Source organism: Pundamilia nyererei, unplaced genomic scaffold (genome assembly GCF_000239375.1).
Source record: "Pundamilia nyererei isolate P.nyererei 1_Seehausen unplaced genomic scaffold, PunNye1.0 scaffold00159, whole genome shotgun sequence".
In the NCBI taxonomy this organism is placed as follows: domain Eukaryota; kingdom Metazoa; phylum Chordata; class Actinopteri; order Cichliformes; family Cichlidae; genus Pundamilia; species Pundamilia nyererei.
In genome coordinates this window covers 1,010,291-1,031,284 of record NW_005187560.1, presented here as the reverse complement: position 1 = coordinate 1,031,284, position 20,994 = coordinate 1,010,291, and the positions used below count along the sequence as shown (strand labels likewise).

Below are 20,994 nucleotides of genomic sequence, written 5' to 3'. Positions count from 1 at the left end.
ATCACTCTCTCCCGGCGGAGAGCTCTGCAGAGAATTTGGGCTTCAACATCTACTGGCTCTTCAAGGAAGGAGCACGCCATGTCTGACACTTCCTACAGTCAGGTTTCCGACAAAGAGGCGGAGAACGTCAGGGTTAGTTGAAGTAAACCTGCTAGGGGGCAGGTTAGCTTCACAGAGTGTGTCGTCATAGTAACTCACTCAGAATTAATCTAAACTCGCTTTGTGAAACCGAAAACCCAGAGTTTTCGTTAACTCAGGGTATACTTACTCAGAGTTTGCACTAAACCGGCTTCCTGAAATAGGGCCCTGGTCCAAAACGCGCTGGTCCTCAGACTGAGGCAAAGGTTCATCAACAGGACAACAACCCTAAGCAAAGAGCCATGATACCAAAGCAGAGGCTTCAGAACTACTCTGTCAATGTCCCCGAGTGACCCAGCCAGACTTGAATCTGACTGAACATCTCTGGAGAACATCTCTTTACCCACTTAATGTATGCTAAAACCCTTAGCAGGATAATACTTTTTAAATTTAAAAAAGGTCTACATTACATCTGTAAAAGGGCTTAGGTCTGCTCGTGTGCATGTAAAAATACACCAAACACACCATATTTCTTTTGAAATATACCGACCTCCCCGACCCTCCACCCTCAGTAAAATACACATGGATATAAACGGGCCTTGCAAGAAAAAAAAAAAATCTTATGTTTTACCTGCTATCTGGCTCGATACATCTCCTTTTGGCTCTTTAGGGAGGGATCCATCTGTAGAAACACAGATAAAAAAAGAGCAACTGTTTTTATCCCCAATTAAAATGCATGACACAGAAATAAAAATACACATCGCAGCCAAAACGAATTTGGCAAATGAACTCACTCAAAACGAAGTGGAAAGAAGTCCTGTAAGCATGACTACATGAAAACATATTAAAAGAACAGTGTATCTTTTATTAACAGCATTAATGATAAACATCATATGAATGTTTTTTTCAATATCAGAGTTACTATCAATACCAGTGTATCATAAACACTGCAGATTAAAATGCTCCTACATTTGCTATTAAATAGAATAAATGGTAAGTACGGCTGAAGGAAAGTTTGTGTTTTAATAGTTTCTGGTAAAGTAGTGGAATAATAACAACTACGCTCTATGCTACAAAGTGATTAAAGTTGATCTGAGCAGGATCAGAATGTTAGCGATCAATTCCATGAAAATCCATCCCATATTTGTTGAGGCTTTAAAACTCCAAAGCACAACAAACACAAACTTGTCAGTTGTCAGGTTAACATGCCATCAATGTGGCTAAAAAACAGAAGACTAATCAACTGCCAGAAAACATCTCAACAATTAAGAACACTGTTTATTACCAGCAAAGCCTTGGATAAAGAAGATAAACAAGAACTGGCTGTCTTGAAAGGGCTTCCGCATTACTTAGGATGGAAAAATCCCCAACATTAATAAGAGAAGTGATATTGCCTTAGTCACAGGAAACACCTTACTATGGGGGGAAGAGACTACCTTCATCATGCTCTCCTCCCTTAACTAGTAAAACATTATAGCAAGGCACCAGGAACGTGATGATTCCCACGACCCCTAAACAGCATGTTCTGCTTACACCGGACCCAAACATGCCGGAGTCATCTTCTCATCAGCCTATAACTCATGACCGAAGCCCGGTGGTTTCTCTGCAAATTCAACAATCAGTCCATTGATGCAGCCTATAGCCTGTGAGTGAGTGAGGCCGCTGCTGTGACGGAGGGGAAGATACCGTCAGCGTCATGTGCTGTCAACATGTAAACAGGGTGGACGCTCGACTGGCTGACTCACTGACACATGCTCGATCTATTCTGACTCAGGATTGCTGCTTCCTGTTTAATGGTACAGATCGCTGCGCTGAGGCAGAGAGAAGCTGACTGTGGTACTGAGTACATGATCTATACCAAGTATCTAACAATATGCACTGAGGTACGTGCAGTTTGATTTCCACTGTTAGGCCAACATTTCAAATAATAGGGTCGGTGTATAAATGAGCAGAAGAATGTTTTTCCCCCTTTATGATATCACAGAGAGCGGATATCCCTAATATGGCCATCCCAGGCATAGATCTCCAGCTGTGAGCACACAATCTCTACCTTCTGACCCTCTCTTTGCAAGAGACAACCAATCAAAAGAAAATATCTTTAAAGGAAGGGCAAGGGAGCTAAAACAGCTAGCTTCAAACAAGTTAGACTGAGTGCATAAAGGCCTTTTCACATAGGAAGCAGTACCTACTACACTCTGAAACCTGTCTATCCTATTACTGAGCAAAGCGCAGCATAAGCTCATTGGTGAGGAGTACTCACGCATGACGTGCTGTGACCGACGCCTACAGTTGAGTCTGTGCGTATCTCAGTTTAAAGATCTTCATGACAAATTTACGTGCAAAGCAGTGTTGTGGAAACATGCTTCGAGCTGTCGATCCTGCAGAGTCTAGCAGAGTCCATCGCTAAAAATATGGAGCTGGAAATCAGCATTAGGGCGTTTTCACAGCTGCCTGTTTAGTCCTTTTAAAGCAAACTGCAGTTCATTTTCTCACTTGGTGCAGTTAGTCTGAGTACTGTGTGACATTGCAAGTTTGGGTAAAAATACTTCTGTACTGGGATGTGTTGAGGAGCTGTAGATGTTCAAATGTCAGTGTGAGTCGGCAACTAGATGTGAAATGAATGTAAACTCTCAGTATTTTCCAGTTGTCCAGAACGCAGCAGCTTGTTCCTGTATTTACATTTGTTGCACATCTGGCCAATAAGCGGACAGGACATTCTCACGTGGTCTGTAATGACACGTTGTGGTTTGCTCAGCGTTCACTTAGATTTTTCTCTGTGTAAAAAGAAACCAAATCACAGGGAAAAGCTACACGTTTACAAACTCATCCAAGGATTCGGACCAGAGTAAACAAACAGGTGTGAAAACACCCTCAGTGTAGAAGCTCATTTGAGACATAACTAGAGGCTACCTGGATCCCTCTGAGGAAAGCATGCAAATCATTTGTGTTGCGACACACTTTTGTTTACCAGGAAACCCTTTCGGCCCGGATGGCACTAAGGCATCCCTGTAAATTTCTACACTGGCATTACAGTTCCTCTCTTACAGCTGAAAAAAGATTTCTCTGAAGTAATAGTTTAAGCCGCATTAAATAAATTCCTTAAATCACACCCAGAAGAGTCCGCTTTTAATTAAAGCAGCAGCAAAACCTGCTCTTCACTGAACTTGCAAACTTATGAGACATCTATCCAACATATACCACGTTCATAATCAGGTGGTTTAAGGTAAGAAAATGAAATCCAAACCAGGAAGTCCAACAGCAGAATAATGCTCTGGACAAAGATTTATAGCACTCTTTGACAGGATTGCAATTATTTTTCATTAAACAATGATCCATCAGGAATCTGCACCTGCAGGTGTGTGACTGAACAGTAAAAAGCAAAAGCTGCACTAGTTTCAAACTTTTAGCCAAGATTGAAACTAGTGACCCTGCTTTGTTTTGCTAAAGTCTTCTTTAAGGAGGTCCAGCCTGGCTCCATTCATGCAAAAATCAAACATCTTCTGCTGTGAGCTTAGGTAGTAGGTAAGCAACATTTTGCTGGTGGCAGTTCTCAGTAATGAACATTTAGCAGCAGAGTACACATAAAACTACACAAGACCTAACTTGCAGGCAACAGCAGCCTCACGCACAAAACACTGCATGGGAAAGTAGAGCCGAGCTGTCGAGAGAAGGCCAAAGATATCAAGGAAATGTTCTCTAAAGCCGTGTACCTGGAAAAACAAAATCTTCACAAAGACTGAAAGAGGTGAAGGGAAAAGGCAAGAGAAAGACCAAACACCTACATACTTCACATATTTGCCATGCCAAAGATGTCCGCTTAAGCCACAGTGTGCAACAATGTAATACCAGACTTACAGTAGTGGCAGCCCACAGCTTATCCCAATCTAAACAACAACACTTGTAGCTGAGCCAGTAGTCAAACATGCATGAAGGGGGGGTAAAAACACAACACGTGTGCACGAAAACAGGCTTTTCCTCTGCGATGTGGCCGTTACAGCAGTGGGTTAATCCAACCGCACACAAACAGACATGCATACACTCTGAGCCAACTTTGTTAAGACCATAGTAGGATAAGCCCACTGCTGAACCGTCAGCCAAGCTCTTTGGATGAACTTAAACAGAGCTCGCACACATACACACCAAACGGCTTTTGAGGAAATGACACGGCGAAAACTCCAACGGCCCGATTCCCATTGAACAAATCCAAACTTTCCTCTCCCAAAAACTGAGATAGAGTGAACTCACCGAGCCCTGCTGAACACTGGCTGCACTGTATCCTTATGGAGCCCCTTAAAAAACAGACAGCTCTCTCTTGTCCCGACACACACCGTTTCTGACTCTTAGCCCGCATTAACACGGGACCACCCTTTCTGTGGGCCCCTGCCTTCAGCTTCTCGGCAGGCACACTCATCGTTTGACTCACACACAAATAGGAAAGAGTCCCTTTCATTTAAAAATACCGACTGTCTGGCTCACACTGACTGAACTGAGGTGAGTGTCTTAAAAACAATGAGCACTACCCAGCTGTCAAGGCTGCGTTGGAGAGTTTAGAGGCAGATATAGCTGCAGGGTGGAGAAAATGTTTAAATGTCAGAGGCCACAGAGAGAGCACTTAACAACATATTACCTAAGGGATCATCTGTGTGAGAGGGGTTTTTGTTGCTTGCCATGAATCATTACACAATACACAGATATTTGGGAAACAGAAAGTACCACTACTGACTGAATTAAGGGGTGGGAACTTGATGCAGTATAGTATAACGGTCTTTTGCGTGGTGATTTTGCATCCATAGAGGAACACCAAATACTACAAGAGGGCTCAAGTCTCATGATAGAAGGCCACCTTTCTGAAAACAGTCGCAGCCTGACTTGGACGGACTGCAGTCGCTCTCAGAGAAATTGTCAAAGCTTTGAAAATAATTCCTGTCTGATTTACAAATGCAGACAAATTATCAACATGTTGCCATCACTCTGAATGAGTGTGTCAATAAGCACAACACAAGGGGACTCAACTCCAGCACAGAACGAAGGATCAAACAGATGTGGTTTTTTTCGTTACAGTTAATATCTGTTTTATCAGAATCAGACTGCATATAATTGCCAACTTGACCCCATTCAGCCACAGACTGATATCAGACTGACTCAGGTATTGACCAACTTTAACTTTAAGGACATCATTTGCAGTTGGGGGAAAGAATAAAAAGGGGTATCTGTTCCCACTTTAAGCATCTTTATAGGTCCTGTGACGTACCCATCCCACTGACAGCATTTATCCTGGTGTTACTTCCACTGCAGCTGCACTGCATAAACGCTAACTGATAGTTACTCTCTTCAGATTTATCCATTCCCTTCCTGTGGACTCAAAATAATGGCGGCAAAATAAGTACCAGGAAATGAGCAGGACAACACACCAATCACAGTGGTCGCGGGGTATGTTAATGCAAACTGTAGCTACATTTCTAGGAAGGTGCACATCAAGTTATAAGTTACACTGTAGGGTTTCAGAAGGGCTACAACTTAGATTCATTGCTGAAGTATAAGTGTTGGAAAACAGACTCAAAAGCAGTGTTGGGAGTGCTGAGCACTTTAAAGGAGGAAGAGGCAAGCTTAACAATATTGCTGTGTTTTAGAAGACTTTGACTGTTAAAAGAAAATATAAAAGAACAGAGCAATAATCCTCTAGTTGCACAGATGGAGTAATTGTTCTGTGCACGGCGGTGCAGGAAGCAGTCAAATACGCCTTGCAGATTCAGGTTAGAGCTGCAGTTTGTAGCCAACTTCTCCAAAGAGGAACGAGGACTACCATCACCAGCTGTGCGGTCTCTAACTGGGAGATGAGAGACTTAACCAAATAATCTAAAGTCCACGACAACAGTGACTGGACTTTCAAAATAAAAGGGAGCAAAACATGCACCAGTGTACTAACTGCGGATGACAATACATAAAGAGCTTTTTTGCCAAAGCCAACTGTTTTGCCAAGTTGCCAAATGCTTACACCGAACTTTGGCATTCCACCCAAGTAAAGTCTAAGCGTGGGAAACACTGCCTGTCCTGACAACTACAGTCAAGTAATTTTGTGTTGCTCATGGCTCCTGATATTTTTAGCAGTAGCCCTTAGATCTCAGGATAACACCTTCATACCAGCTTTATGAAGCTGAGATGAAAAACATCACATGTACGCTTGCTAATTTGTCAAAAGCAACGAATAACTGTTAATAACTTTATTTTACACCAAAATATGGAGATTAGAATCAGTAAAGAAATATGCATGTCATATGTCTGAGATAATGAAATATATTTGCCTGCACAGCCAGTGTGCTTGCAGGATTGAGTAGTGATCAGGACAGAAACGCCACAATATCTTCTTTCAGAATGATTAATTCTCTATAAGAAACATAAATATACATGACTTTCATCACTCCGACTGATCTGAGGTTCAAGGAATGTGACATTCCCACGTCCTCGTTTGTTCTTGGCATACGAACCTCACTATATACACGTGCTTACTTGCACACTACTGAGAGAAAGCAGTAAAATATACATGACCAACAGTCCGGAGAGCTTGGCGTTCACGCACACGCAAACACTCAGGTAAAACAGAGCTCTTATCTAACCCCAAACATCATTCACCATAACTCAAACATCAACCACACTCCAACGCTGCTCACCAGGAAACACGCCAGAGAAAGCTGACTCAATCTTTACTCAAAACCTCAACTGTGGCAGAAAAGAGGAAAATAAATGTTGGGAATGTACTTTATATTCATTTATCAATTACAGACGTGTTTCTAGCCACACTGGTATCTGCCCTCAGAATGGATCCCAGGTGTATCCATGCTGAATGCCAAAACAATGAAAAAAGCCTGGCTCTGCCCCCCAAGATCAGAGCTAAAGGCCACCGCTTTAAACTATTCTTCATTTCGGCTGGTACCTCTGGGACCATCTCAAGGAGCTCAGCAGTCAACAGCCTTTTGCTTTAAGACCTAAAAAGCTACAAATTGTGATGTTTGCAGTGAATTGGTTTCTTTTCTTTCTTTCTTTTTATTACTCGATGCTAGGAGAAAAAAAGGAGGTGAAAAGTAGTCAAAGGAAGTGATAAAAGTGAGCGAGATGGGGAGGGCAACAGTGAGATAGCAGTTTTGAATGCACTGGAGACCCAAAGAAAAAGGAGTACAATGGTCTTTCAGGACCTGTCCTAGTTCGGTTCACTCTCAGTCTTTCTGCTCTCAGAAAAAGCCCACAGATCCCGGCAAATATTTCAAACCAATCCAAATCAATTGTGAGGTAATTCAGTCTTTTTAGTGACCCCTTTCATTAACACAGTTTGCCACTCAAAGGTGCGCTTCTCTCGTTGTTTTTCCAACGTCTGCCTCTCTCGCTCTCTTTGAATTTCCCAGCTCTCTCTTCTTTCTCTTTCACCTGCACTGAGCAGACTCTCTTATCTCGCTCAAGCACAACCCAATAATCACTCCCTCGCTCCAAAAGCTGGCTGTTTATGCTCCTCTTAGGAGGTTGCATAAAGACAGCAGCTATCAGCAAACAAGATTTCACAGCAACTCGCAACCTGCGCCCCCCCGACTCCTCTCCCCTCAAAACGTACCTCCTGTCTCCTTCTTCTCCATCCTCTCTCCATTTTTCTCTTTGCCCCCTCGACTCGCTCGCCTCTCTTGTTCCAGTTTGGGTTTTGGGTTTTTTTTTTAAGGAAGACGGCGGCGGCAAATCTTTCCCGAGCTTGCGCCAATTAGATATCGCGCCGGAGAAATTACAGAACGAGAGCGCGGTAGATGAGAGGGAAAAAGTGGGACAAGCTCCTTTTTATAAACACGCAGCGAGCGGCGAGAGGTTTGCATATGTGTGTGCGTGTGTGGAGGTGCGTGCGTGTGCTGTTCACTTGCTCCTGAGGGGGATTTTTAAAAAAGCCCAAATTATTTCCATTTGCACATCTGACAAACACTTTACCACACTAATGGCCTATATTTGGCATTATTATATTTAATTTTAAGCAACTTTAATTCAACAGGGGGAAAACAGTGCTTGTAAAGGCCAACTGCTGCTCGACACCCCTCCTCACTCCCGCCCGCCTTGTAAAAGTTTTAAAGACGAAAATACCTCGTTTTGCAGGTTGTGATTAACACGTATTCTCGTGGACAGCCACGCTGCTTCACGAGCAGCCCTTTAGCTCTGCCTCATGTTCACACCACACAGCAAAATCTGTTTGTAATGCAACCGAATGCAGAGCGTGATCCGCCCTTGAACTGCAGATTGCAGAAGCTCACTGTGGTTATTAGCTCTTATCAGCTGGCCTTTGCTCTTATCTGGGCGGTGACTTACACGCCTGTGCGAGCAGTAAAGGCTCAGTGAGAGTGCAGGCGTTTGCCGACCTGGTTTACATAGACCTGTTTGTACAAAAAATAAAAAAAATAACACGTGGTCAGACAGGATGACATGGATAGCTGCTGTTGCCATGGTGACAGACTGAAAACTCAGTCTGGACATTAAAAAAAAAAAAAGGGAAGATAAAACATGTCCCTATAGCACTAAAAGACTTTTCCCCCCTTTTTGTGCAAGTCTTAAACGTTCATACCCGGATACAGCGATGCATAAAACCTGCTTTAAATATGAAAACAAAGTATCCCTGGCACACTCAGTGTAGTTATAACTGTAGCTGCTCTGTGCAGAAAGTATTTTTCACTCATGAACAGATTAATTCGCATAAAATAATCTGTGTAAAGCATACCATTTAGGATTCTCTGTTTTATAAAGACACTGTGACAATTCTGGATACTCATTATATGAAAAAAAACAAAAACCCCAAAACAGTTCCAAATAATGAAGTCAGCATCTGTGTAATTAATCCCTGTGAGCCAAAATCTCAGGCTTTAAACTCCTCTAAATGCTCCTTTTAAGACTCTTTTTGTTTTTTTGTCTGGCTGTAAATAAAGAAGTTGTACAACCACACGATTTTTAATCAAAGAACTTCTAAACACTCGTGAAGACGGACTCACTGAACTTCTTGTTTCAGAGTTTACTCAAAAGACAGCCCAGAATGACAGGGCTATGCAGCTGCAGGAAACACTTTTAAACAAATATCCGTATGTTTTCAATAGATGGGGCAGAGACAATGGATGCATTTTAATTTTTAGACTTTTTACAGCTTTGACTGTAAATTATTAACAACATCACAGCACTACAAGCCGCTTTATGGCATCTGCTCTTTTGATTTTATGCACAAAGCCAGTACCCGGAGATGATCTCCACTAGTAGCCACCTGATAGCGGGCACCTCTGAGCAAAACAAGCAGCTGCTTGTTTTACACATATAAAAAATGGTGTGATGCAACAGTGTTTCTAGAGTATAGTTAGAAAACGGTGCCATCAGTATGGAGTATATCCTGCTGTAAATCCATAACCAGCTGACCAATCAGCATTCATTCATCCAGAAACGTAGACAACATTTTTCTTAGAAGTAAAAGTTGTGCAACTCTTACTTTTAAGGCAACCGTCTCTGTTCTTGGTTTTTATCAAACTGTTCTCAGTTTCACTACCACTTGGGGAGCAGGTGGCGAGAGTTTGCAGATAAATAGATCTGTACCAACAACTGCAACAATCCGCTACTGACCAAAGCAATTGCAAGGAGGCTTTCAGTCAAGAGTTGTGCACCTCTTTGCAACCAATTTTACCAGTGAGAACAAGCAACCTTCAGTCCAGGATAAACCAGGCCCCAGTATAAAATAAATAGAGGTTATTTTGAACTGTCAATCATGCAAAGCTACTCTAACACTCCAAGAGAAAAAAAGCTGAAAATTAGCTTGGTAGGACCCCTTTAAAGTTTTGCCAATTTTTATGTATATATGTGCAAAACTGTATTCATTTTTTAAAGCAGATGATGATAACTACTCTCATACCACTGAAACCCACAAACAAGCACCTGGAAGCAAAGGGATACAGCTAGCTTGGCACTGCTAACATTTACAAATCACCACATTATGTTTGTTTAACTCCACACACCCCCTCTGTGCGTGTGTAACTGTGGGTGGTGACTCACACCGATTTGCTCCACCCCTATGTGCACCAAACCCACACACACACACACAGACACACAACAAATCCACCCTTTGCTCCACCTCTATGTGTGCCACCCCCCCACACACACACACACAGAGTGTAATCCCAGAGAATAAAACGCCAGATTGGATTAGGTCAGCGTGTGTAATCCAATGAACTCTCACCTCTAAAATGCCTAATGCTGTTAGAGCTCACATCATCACACTGTCACACTGCTCGGCTGCCTAACACATCACATAGAAATACATCTGTACAGTTTAATCGTTCAGCATAAAGCACTGCACACATCTGGAACATAACTTCACTGCACATATACAGAACCCCCCCCCCCTTACTTAAAGATTTCCAGAACTAGTCCTCCCTGATTGGTAAGCTCCTGCAGAACATTTTGCATCGGCATGTATGGCACATCTGAAGACGTACAAAACTAGTTTATCTGCATTTGACTGTTGAGGAAGTGAGCGTTGTTCCCTCTGAAAAGAAATCTAAGGCTTTTTGTTCGAGTTTAGGTATTATATTACTGTGTACAACTAAAAGTTCACACTGACATCATTTCTCCTTTAGGCTACAAACAAATCAAGTGACGCTGTTTGTTCTACTTCGTGGCTCTTGATGGCTTCACTCACTGCCTTCTGATTGAAAAATTACAGCCTTTATGGTCCAGCCAGTCATCTGTGAGTCGGGTTTTCCGATCGTTTCTGCAGTGGACCCCAAGTCTTTCAGGTCAAACAATAATCTTTCCCTCTTTGTCTGTTACTATGATATTTCCCAATATCCATTTATCCATTTGGCACAGGAGAATTGTGCGTCTAATCTCCTTTCTGGACTGCATTTTAAAATTGCTGATCAGTTGGTTATAATCTCATAAAGTTCTCCCTTTTTTCCCTTCAATCTATTTGCTCGTAATTGATAAACTTGGTACAGTTAAGACAAGACGACCATTAGAAAGTCACCTCTTGGTTCATCTCATGACATTAATTCAAATTCGACCAGAATAAAAAAAAATGCTAAAAAGATGGCGGGGGAGCAAATCTTGAGTTGGCACACTAGAACACGTCAGTCTGACACTGAACCAGATGACCGGTCTTTACGAGCCTGTGATACGATACACAGATGAGCGGCAAATGCCTTGAGCGGGATGATGCAATGTGCCAGTTGGGCAGAAAGTTTACCCACAGATGTTAAGAGCCAAGCTGACAACCACAGCTGTGTGTTTAGCAACCTCATGCTAAAACCAGAGGCATGGACCTATAGTGACCAGTTGGCCAAAATTATTTGATTTTTTTATATTTTGGAAATGAAGCGCCTCCCAAAGTGTCCATTTAAACAACTCTCTGAGCTCACAGGCTCTCTTCACGCTCTTGATTCGCAGCTAGATTCTTCTTCTGCTTCTTCCAGATAGCTAAAAGCAACCTAATCCAGCCAATTTTTAGGGGTGGATTGCTGGACTGATGAAGGCTGGCTGAAAATACTTAACAAATTGTCCAACCCTAAAGTGCACTTTCTCCCTCTTCTTCTCAGCGTTAATTTACTTTCTCTTTGCCGTCCTTGCTGGTGTGAGATTAGCTGCTTTTATGTGTCTGCGTTGTGATTGTTAAGACGACTGTTTGATGTTAGGATGGCTTTCGCAACCTGTTAATCATTTACCAAAACTTTGACGATAACGCCTCAGCTTTCAACAGATTACAGTTTAAACAAACCCCCCCCACAAAAAACAAACAAACAAACGAACAAAATATTAGCCTTCCTCTCAAACTGACCTCAGAGCAGATTTAGGGGGTCTGGCTTGCTCTGCAAAATGCCTTTAAAATTTAATGCGCCTGCACCTGTTACAAGGGGTGAAAAAGATTATGTGTTTACTTAGCTACTCATGGGAAATGTAAGCACTTTAAATTATTTAAGCCAAATTTTGCTAGCTGGCTGATTCTCAGCATTTTCTGAGCAAAAACACGAGTATATCACAGGGGTTATTTCTTATGAAGAAAATGCTGGCACAAAAGCGATCACATATGGCTCTCAGTGATATTATTTGTTGTAGTTTTAGCACCAGATATAAAAAATTTTATATGTTGATGAAATCCCTTGAAATTTCCATCCTTATCCACGTGTAAAGACGTTTGCGCCCCTCTCTGCAGCACTAATGGTTTCCAAGTGCCTGAGCTGCTGGTCTTGTTGCCATGTGCTCCGCGTTATATTAGTGCTTCATTTTAAGGGATGAATGCCTTTCTAAGTGAAACATTACATTTTTAATGCCACAATAAAGAGAACAGTTCAAGCAGAAAGAGGCTTTTTTTTATCCTTGTGTTTTAGCCTAATCTCCGGCCCTTTTCAAAAAGGCTTTTTACTCAACCATCCATTTGCTTTTGATTGAAGCTGCTTCGGCAAATAAAAGCTTTAACTCTCATAACCATCATCTTTCCCTCCAGCTGGCTCCCATTTACTCTGCCCTTTTTACTCTCTTCTGCGTGGTTACTTTGAGATGCGTCGACTACCTGATTTTCATGTGTGCCTGAGTAAAACGAAAAACAGCCACCCTGTGTAGTGAAGCAAGGCAGAATGTAGCACGCCGTGACAATACCAACACAAATGACGGGGGTCAGTGGGAACAACAAATTGGGAGAAAGTGCTCGTGTGAGTTAGCGTGAAACGCCATTGACAGAGAACAGTGACTACTGGTTTCACAAAGAGTACTGCGAACCACGTGATGCCCGAGTGCAGAGACGAGTTCCACTTGATTACTCAGACGGAGCATCTCAACATTTGGGTTTCAAACGCACTCATTTCTATATTCTGAAACATTTAATGAATTCTGACTGAATTAAACAGTACAGCCATACACAACACACCTTTGCCATCTTCAGGATGCAAGCTTGTCATTTCTGCATTTGCCCCTTACTGTCCTATTACCTGATATTTGGCAGGTTATAGCTGTTTAATGCAAACACTTATTATTAAAACAAAGAATAAGAAAAAAAAACAGGTTAAAGTATATTCCTCTTTAACTGCTCGTTAATGCAAATATCTCATCAGCCAATCATGTGGTAGCAACTCTATGCGTTAGCTTGTAGACAAGGTCAGCAGGACCTGCTGTAGTTCAAACCAGAATGAGGGACTTCAGCAGTGACTTTTAAGTGACTTTGAACGTGGCACGGTTGTTGGTGCCAGATGGGTTGGTCTGAGTATTTCAGGAACTGCTGATCTGCTGGGATTTTCCCACACAACCATCTCTAGGGTTTACAGAGAATGTTCCGGAAAAGAGAAAATATCCAGTGAGCAGCAGTTCTGAATGAAAATGCCTTGTCGATGCCAGAGGTCAGAGGCGAATGGAGGACTCCTTGGAGATGATAGGAAGAGAACAGTAACTCAAATAGCAACTTGTTACAAGCAAGGTGTGCAGAAGAGCTTCTATGCACCAACAACATGCTGAACCTTGAAGCAGATACAGCAGCAGAAGACCACACTGGCCTGTTCTCCTGTCATCTAAGAGCAGGAAGCTGGGGCTCTAACCGGCACAAGTTCACCAAGATTAGCCAACAACAGACTGGAAAAATGTTGTCTGGTTTCAAGAGCTAAAATTTCTGCTGGAACATTTGGATGGTAGGGTCAGAACAACGTGAACCCATGGACCCATCCTGTATTAGTGGTTCGGCGTGGTGATGATGAGATATTTTCTAGGCAGACTTTGATACCAGTTGTGCATCATTCTAACGTCACACCTTGCTGAACATGTCCATCCCTTTATGCCCACTGTGTACCCACAGTCACAAAGCTCAAATCACCTCAAACTGGTTTAATGAAAATGAAAGGGCGTTCACTGTACTCAAATGGGCTCCACAGCCACCAGATCTCAATCATAGAGATCTGATGGAATGAGAAATTCCCAACATGGACGTGCAGCAACTGTGTGATGCTGTAATGTCAACACAAATCAAAATCTAAGGAATATCTACAGCACCTTGTTGACTCTATGTCTCAAAGAATTAGGGCATTTCGAAAGGCAAATGGTGCCCCTAATAAAGTGGCCAATGAGTCTACATGCTAGGTTGATTTTTACAGAGGAGATTTTTGTAGCTAGTTCAACATTTTTATTTAATTCTTCCTCTTACAAGTCTCCAACATTTCTCAGAGAAAGTAAATAGATGCCTCAATTACAAATCAAACGATTGATTTGCTGATTTGCATTGATAAAAATTCAAATTGCAAATAGAAAGAAATGTAGAAAAATAAACCAGTTTGTGCAAATGAATGCAGTAAATAAAACTGATAAACTTAAATTTTAATAACTTGATCAATTAAAGAACAGAATTAATACCACTTCTTTGTTTAATTCATTTAGTCATTTATTTTGGATTTTGGCCGCTCTAGGCTAAAAGAGCAAAACAAAGTGACAACAACCTTAGCCTTGACTTATTTGTCTGTATTGATCTGCGATGCACCAATCCTTTCGTTTGCCTCCATCCAACAAACACGGGATGATAAAAGAAATCTGCTTTGTGCAGCATTAGGCTTTAGCCTCTGCTCTGCGTCTGACTTGGCAGCTTTAAGCCTGGAGGAAACCTTCACTGAGGGACCTCAATCAGTCTCCATCTCCTGGATCAATATCCATTAGTCTCAGAGCGAGCGCATGTGTGTGTGTGTTCGCATTGAGCGTGTGCAGAGATCTCAACCTGGGTGAATGGGCCTGAGTCATAAATGCAAACTCTGGATCACATTTCTCCCTCCCTCTTTCCCTGCTTGTCTGTTTCACTCAATTTCTTGCACACACAGACGCACACAAACACACGTACACACTGGTGTCCATTCAAACACAGGCCGACGTTATGAACGGTACTTTGTAGCCTCTAAATGTTCATTCACGAGGGGCCAGTAGTGAGGACTGTAAATTTTCCCGCTGCGAATGGTGCCCCAGCACTACCAACAAGTAATAAATGTATGAAACTGACACCAAATCAATCTCTGAGTCATCGTCGGTGTAGCTAAAGATACATTCGGAGTGGAATAATTTGAGGATTGACAACATGCCACAACAAAGCTCCCTGTATCACAGCTCTGAGGCTTTGGTATTAATTCCAGTCTGGGAGACAGAGAGGAAAGAGATAGACAGAGATGCAGGGAAGCATTTTTCTTTTTTAATATTAGTTGTCATTTTGCATCAGGACGGAGAGGACCGACACGACGCAGCATGAACGAACAGGGAGGGAAAACATGAAACAGACATCGGCAAATGAACGCTCAGCCAGCAGGCAGAGAGACAGACGGACGGATGGAAGGCGAGAAAGGAAAGAGAGAAGACATGGGAAAGACAAAGAAACCAAACGCTAAAGGATGGGAAAAAAGAGACGAGGATGGAGCTGGGGACGGAAAGAAAAAAAAAAAAAAAAAAAAGCATAGCCTGCCCTGTGGCGAGACACTCAAACCTGTCAGAACAAGATTCCCACAAGTTCAGCAGCAAAACAAAAAAGGTGGAGAGCCCGAACGTGACACTTAAGCTCCCACCGAGCTGGCTGTATACAGACAGTGGTAGGCTGAGGCCTGTATTAGTTTCAATACTGGTTTCACTACAGACATGGCTGACTCACAGCAATACAGGGATGCTCCATTTAAAAATGGTTTGAAACAATAAGAAAAAGCTCATTTATTATCAGACAGAACAGAGAAAGCTCAAGGAAGTGGAGACTGCACAGTGTGAACCAGCATATCAGACAAATAAGCATTTCCTTATACCCTAAAGAGCTGCACACTGGACGTGGCTCGCAGGTTGTTACCCAGTCCAGTTACATTTACAGTAAATCTCCATCCATAACTAGAATGATCTCATAAAGTAGGTGGTCTTGTCAACCACTGTCCTGCTGAAAGCAACCCTGTAAGTGCCGGACACACGGGCACTGAAACCTTTCCACTAGTACCTACTCAACTTGGCTCACCTTCGTTTTAGGATCTTCCACTCATATTCATATACGAGATGTATTGTTGAAATTGCCCTTCATTTCACGAAAATAAATATACTTGAGGGATTAAAAGTGTAGCTAAACTTCTGGTGCGGCCGACTCCTGATCAAAGTGGGCTTTAGTAAGGAAAACTGAGAATGTGCCGACTAAGAAAATCTGGATGGATACAGATTTTTGATATTGTTTTTATACCTCCTTAATTTTTCTGTGTAATAATTAAGTTCCCCAATAAAACAGACCAGTTGTTGGGCATGAAGTCTTTCAGCTCTTAACTACAGTAAACTCTGAAAGCTGAACTGACATAAACAAATATCAGCCGTCGATTTCAGACAAGAGGCCTAGTATCGGTATCACATCAGCTCATTTCTAAGGAAAAACAGGGATATACTTTCCCTTAACACAAACAGATACACACTCTTGTCACTCTTAGCTTCACATAGTGTTAAAAATCAGAAATAGTCGCCTAAAGTTTAAGGTTAGTGCTTGAACACAGGCAGGATTTGAATCTCTGCCCATTGACAGGTTGATTGAATGCATCAAGTACAGACTGGCCTGAAATATAAATGACACTGGTGTTAAAATATTCATACGATTAAACAAAGCCAGCTGCAGATAATGGCACGAAATGTTCATTCGCGACCGTCGAGTGTGTGATTTCTTCTCACTGTATCAACAATTTCAGTTCTAATAATTCGACAGAGGCAGCCCAAACCATGCTAAGTTCAACCCCAAGCTCACACACACAACACAAGCTAATTATCGCTCTCACTGCTTCTCGCAGACAAACAAAAGTTAATATAAGGCTGAAGAGCTCTTTTGGTAACTAAAGAGCTATTTCTAAACTACAAATTAAAACTGGAGCAGATGGGCTTGTGGTAATAAGAACAGGGGGTGGGGTGGGGGGCCATATCTAGAAATTTCAATTATACAATAAATAATTTGGAACAGATCCGATTAACGGTGAGGCAGAATGGCTGCAGCTGTGCAACATCAACAAAAACACACAAAGTGCGGTCGTTAGCGAGTTACAGGATGCCTCTTCTTGCCTCTCTTTCCTTAAGAGGAAGCCATCAGATCAGCTCAATACGGATACCAAACTTCCCTCTGTGGCTTATTATCTCACTAGACACAAAACCACAGGAGCCGAGGAGGCTGAATGTCAATACGCTGCATTCTCATCCTTGTTTACAGCCCCTCTAAAGTGTACTTCAAAATCTACCAGACATGATGCTGTAGTAGAACATGCAGTGATTTTTGGCAGAGTACATTAGCACCCTCTGCATTTTATTCCTCATACACTTCACTGTTGTATATTTCTGTGTCAGGTACTAAAATGCATAGCACCTGAAAACAAACAAACTGCAAATACCATTACACATGATACGCAACCAACAACCGATTCACTAAGAAATGGTTTTAGCGCTTCTCAGCAGGTTACTCTTACAAACTTGCAGCGTACAACAGTAACCACTGGGGTGTATTTAAGTGGAGTTAGATGATGACACTTGCAGACATGACATCAAGCACTGGATCTCAATCAGCAGCCCCTCTGAGACGAGCTAAGGGTTATCCAGCACATGCAAGAGGGTTTTCACATGAAAGACCCACAAACACTGCAGGCAGACCTTCAGCATTTCATTCGAGTATATTGTGATTATCTGTACAAACTGTGTGTTTCATGCTGCACGTTTACTGACAGCCATGCATAACAAACGCCATCCTTAAGTCACGTTTTCACGGTGTCAAATCGTGAAAGTGATATCAAATCGTACGGCCTGTATTCCACTGTGCTCAGACGTCCGGTAGTGTCCCCAGGAATTAACATGTTTTATGAGCTATTGTTGGAGCCGATGCAATGACTGTAGGCCCGTGTTAAGACTTCAACACAGTCCTCGCTGACAAATTAGCCTGCTTAGCTAATGCTAGCGATTATGCACATGCGACGGGGTAACATCTTTATATTGATATAATAAAGTGTGTGTTACATGGAGAAATGTGTGTCACTGACATTCGGAGGTTTGACCGAGGAAAAATAGACGCTTTCGCTTCTGCTAGCCATGTTACAAAACTAGCTTATCCTGCACAGTGCACACCCAGGCTATACGTGCCACGCCGGGTATTGTTTACATAGCTTGCGCCGTTGTGCTATTTTTTTGACAGCATGGAAAACTACAAACAAAACCGACTTGACGGAATACCAAAGCTAAGCGGACACTCCTCATATACGTTTCCTCCCAATACACAAAAAACCACCCACCAACAAACCAGCTTTAACTGCCAGGCTAACTAAGCTAAACCAGCTAGCGAACAGGATTCACCAAATCTGATCAGGATTCACTAGCTCTGAGGTTAGCAGCACTGGTAGCTGCTGTTGGAATAAGCAAGCTCCTGGGTCTATTATCGGACAGCTGTGTACGGCTCCATGTCTCTTTCTAATAAACTCTAAAACTACTCCGCTAGCTTAAACCTAAATATACATTAAAGTTGTCCCACTTTAACGCTTAATTAACACCAATAACCAAAAGTCGGCAGAATCCAAACCAGTCAGGCTGCGTTTGAATAGAAAACGCATATTTACAATTGCTGTTTTACCCCCTTCTTTTATTTCTCCTAACGCCAGCCTGTGCCATTTCATTTATTTTTGCTGTCAGTTTACATCGATGCGAGTGGTTTTAAGTTATTGGATCGGGAGGTTGGTAACACGGAGTGCTGCACTTCTTAAAATACTGCAATATCCAGGCGAGGTGTCCGGAGATGGAACTCTGGTCATTAGCAACCCGGCAAGCGTTGTCTTTCCATAGTCTGGTTGAGCTATAGGATGCAGCTGCTCAGAAAAGGAAGTCAAGGAACATATTTCGGAGATGCCCGCAGCTGTGTGGGTCACTGGCATTTATTGTGAGTTTCATTTATGTCGACAGTTATGAAATTCAATGGCTAAAACCTCCCATATTCTTCACTGTGCGAGCCCCAAACCTTTCAACATGGACAGGAAAAAATGTCCCTCACAGAGCTGGACCAGAGGAGAGCTCTCCGCGGAGCTCAGTCCGACCTCTCCCACTCTTTTCCTGGGCTTACCGGTTTTGAAGAACGCCTCTATGTCGCTGGCGTCCTTCGTGGTCTCCTCCGCTCCTTCCCCGGAGCTCATGGCTGCCACAACCCGAATCTGGAGCTCGGTATCTCCCAAGTAGAGTCCCCCAAAATATCGACAAAAAGATGGCACACAATCACTCCTGTCCTGACAAAATCGTCATTAAAGCCACACGGACGGTTGCGGGGAGTCGTTGACGCTAGCAGTGCCATCTGCAGACCTCCATCTTGGGGTAACGTAATTGGAAACGATCAGCCGGGGGCACCGGGTTCCTCCTCGGAGTGGAGCCGAGGGGAGAGTCGCTGGAGCGGTGACGAGAGGGGGGGACGGGAGGGGCTGGGTCGCTGCTCGGTGAATCTCCGTAAGCTTTCGGAAATGAGCAGAGGCTGGGTCATCGACGAACGACGGCGGTCACTGTTAACGCGTGTGCGACCAACTTACGGCGAAATATAGGTCACAAAAAGCCGACACACAAACACTGAAAAGAAAATAAAGTCCGACGGTTGTGGTAAATACGTAAAAAGGACCCGTTTAAAAGCTGTCTAACCCACACTTTCGGGGAAAGCACCAACTTTTATGGAGAAAAAATACAACCGTTCCACATGGTTCAAGTGCTCCTGATTGTTTCAGCGACTCAACCATAAAAAGTGTATAAATGTTACGTTAGCCTACTGAAAGCAAAGAGCAGAGATAAGATAACCTCCCGGATACAGCCATACATGAAAGGTCCTCTGTTTTGATTCAGGCCATCTCATTTTCCCGGAGCGCTGATTGTGACCTGGACTACTCACGCCATCTGCCGGCCAATCCTGGAAGTGCTGCTGTATCAGTGATATGTTTACAAATCAAGACATTTACCCACAGCAGGGGTGTCAAACATAAGACCCCAGGGCCAGAATCGGCCCCTCAAAACACTCCCACTTGGCCTACTGGACTATATTTTAATACATTTTACAGCTTGTCTTACTGATAAACACTTCATCCAGTCTTTCATACTACACCAAAGTAACACATACGTGACAGAAAAGTTCTTTTTTTTCTCTGTCTAAAATAGAAATTATTGGGTGTGTTTCCACAAAAGAAGCCCACTGAAATACATCAACATTCCAAATTTATAATTTTTAACAGTGCAAATTAAAGTCAGTAAAGTTACCATATATTGGTTCTTGAGTGTCTACATTTTACGTGTATGTAAAACCTGTACAAAAACCCCCACATTGATTTAAAGGAACATTCATTTATAATAATTTTTCTTAGATTTACACTATCAGTTTTCATGGCAATAAAACACATCAAAGTTCAGCCCTGTCTAGTCACAGGCAACTGCTTCACAGTATGTGGCAAAGCTGCTGTAATATGTTAAGAATGTGTCTCAACATTTATACTTTTCTTCAAAGATTTAAGTTAATTCACTGAAATGAGCATGTGCATGTGTCCTAATACAGGTTGTGCTTTTCTATCAGATGGTACTTGATGAGCTGTCCTCCATAAAAGAGCAAAGTAGACTGCTGCAAATGAAAAAAAGTTCATTTTTGAGTCAATATCCAGCCAAATTTGATGGAAAACAACAACAGTGAAGTATAGAGCTGCAGAAAACAATGTACAGTGACAGATAAATTGTAATTACATAACAGGAACTAAAAAGTAGCATTATAACTGATGGTATTCCTTATTTTCCTTATATGAAATTCAATCAAAACAAAATGAATTACAAACATAGAATTACAAAATTATTAAGTAAGCTCATAAAACAAATAAAACAACCAAAACACATCCAACATACCACTTATTCTATGTTTATAATAAGTTGTTTCTT

The 20,994-nt window shown here is 42.3% G+C and overlaps 1 protein-coding gene across 11 annotated transcripts in view; it reads right to left on the bottom strand.

Annotated features, from left to right (window-relative positions):
* Positions 1-19,650, bottom strand: part of LOC102213501 (triple functional domain protein) — a 77,486-nt gene extending 57,836 nt beyond the window's left edge. For 9 of the 11 annotated variants that reach the window (XM_005745481.2, XM_005745482.2, XM_005745484.2 and 6 more), the window contains exons 1-2: positions 4,324-4,504; positions 710-760 (exon numbers count right to left, since the gene is read on the bottom strand). In XM_005745481.2, the coding sequence (XP_005745538.2) occupies positions 710-760; positions 4,324-4,489 (217 nt within the window). In that variant the 5' untranslated portion in view covers positions 4,490-4,504. Of the gene's footprint in view, positions 1-709; positions 761-4,323; positions 4,505-7,678; positions 7,770-19,165 lie in introns of those variants that run through there. The other 2 variants (XM_005745489.2, XM_013913924.1) reach the window with 2 other exon arrangements.
* Positions 19,651-20,994: the final 1,344 nt, after the last annotated feature.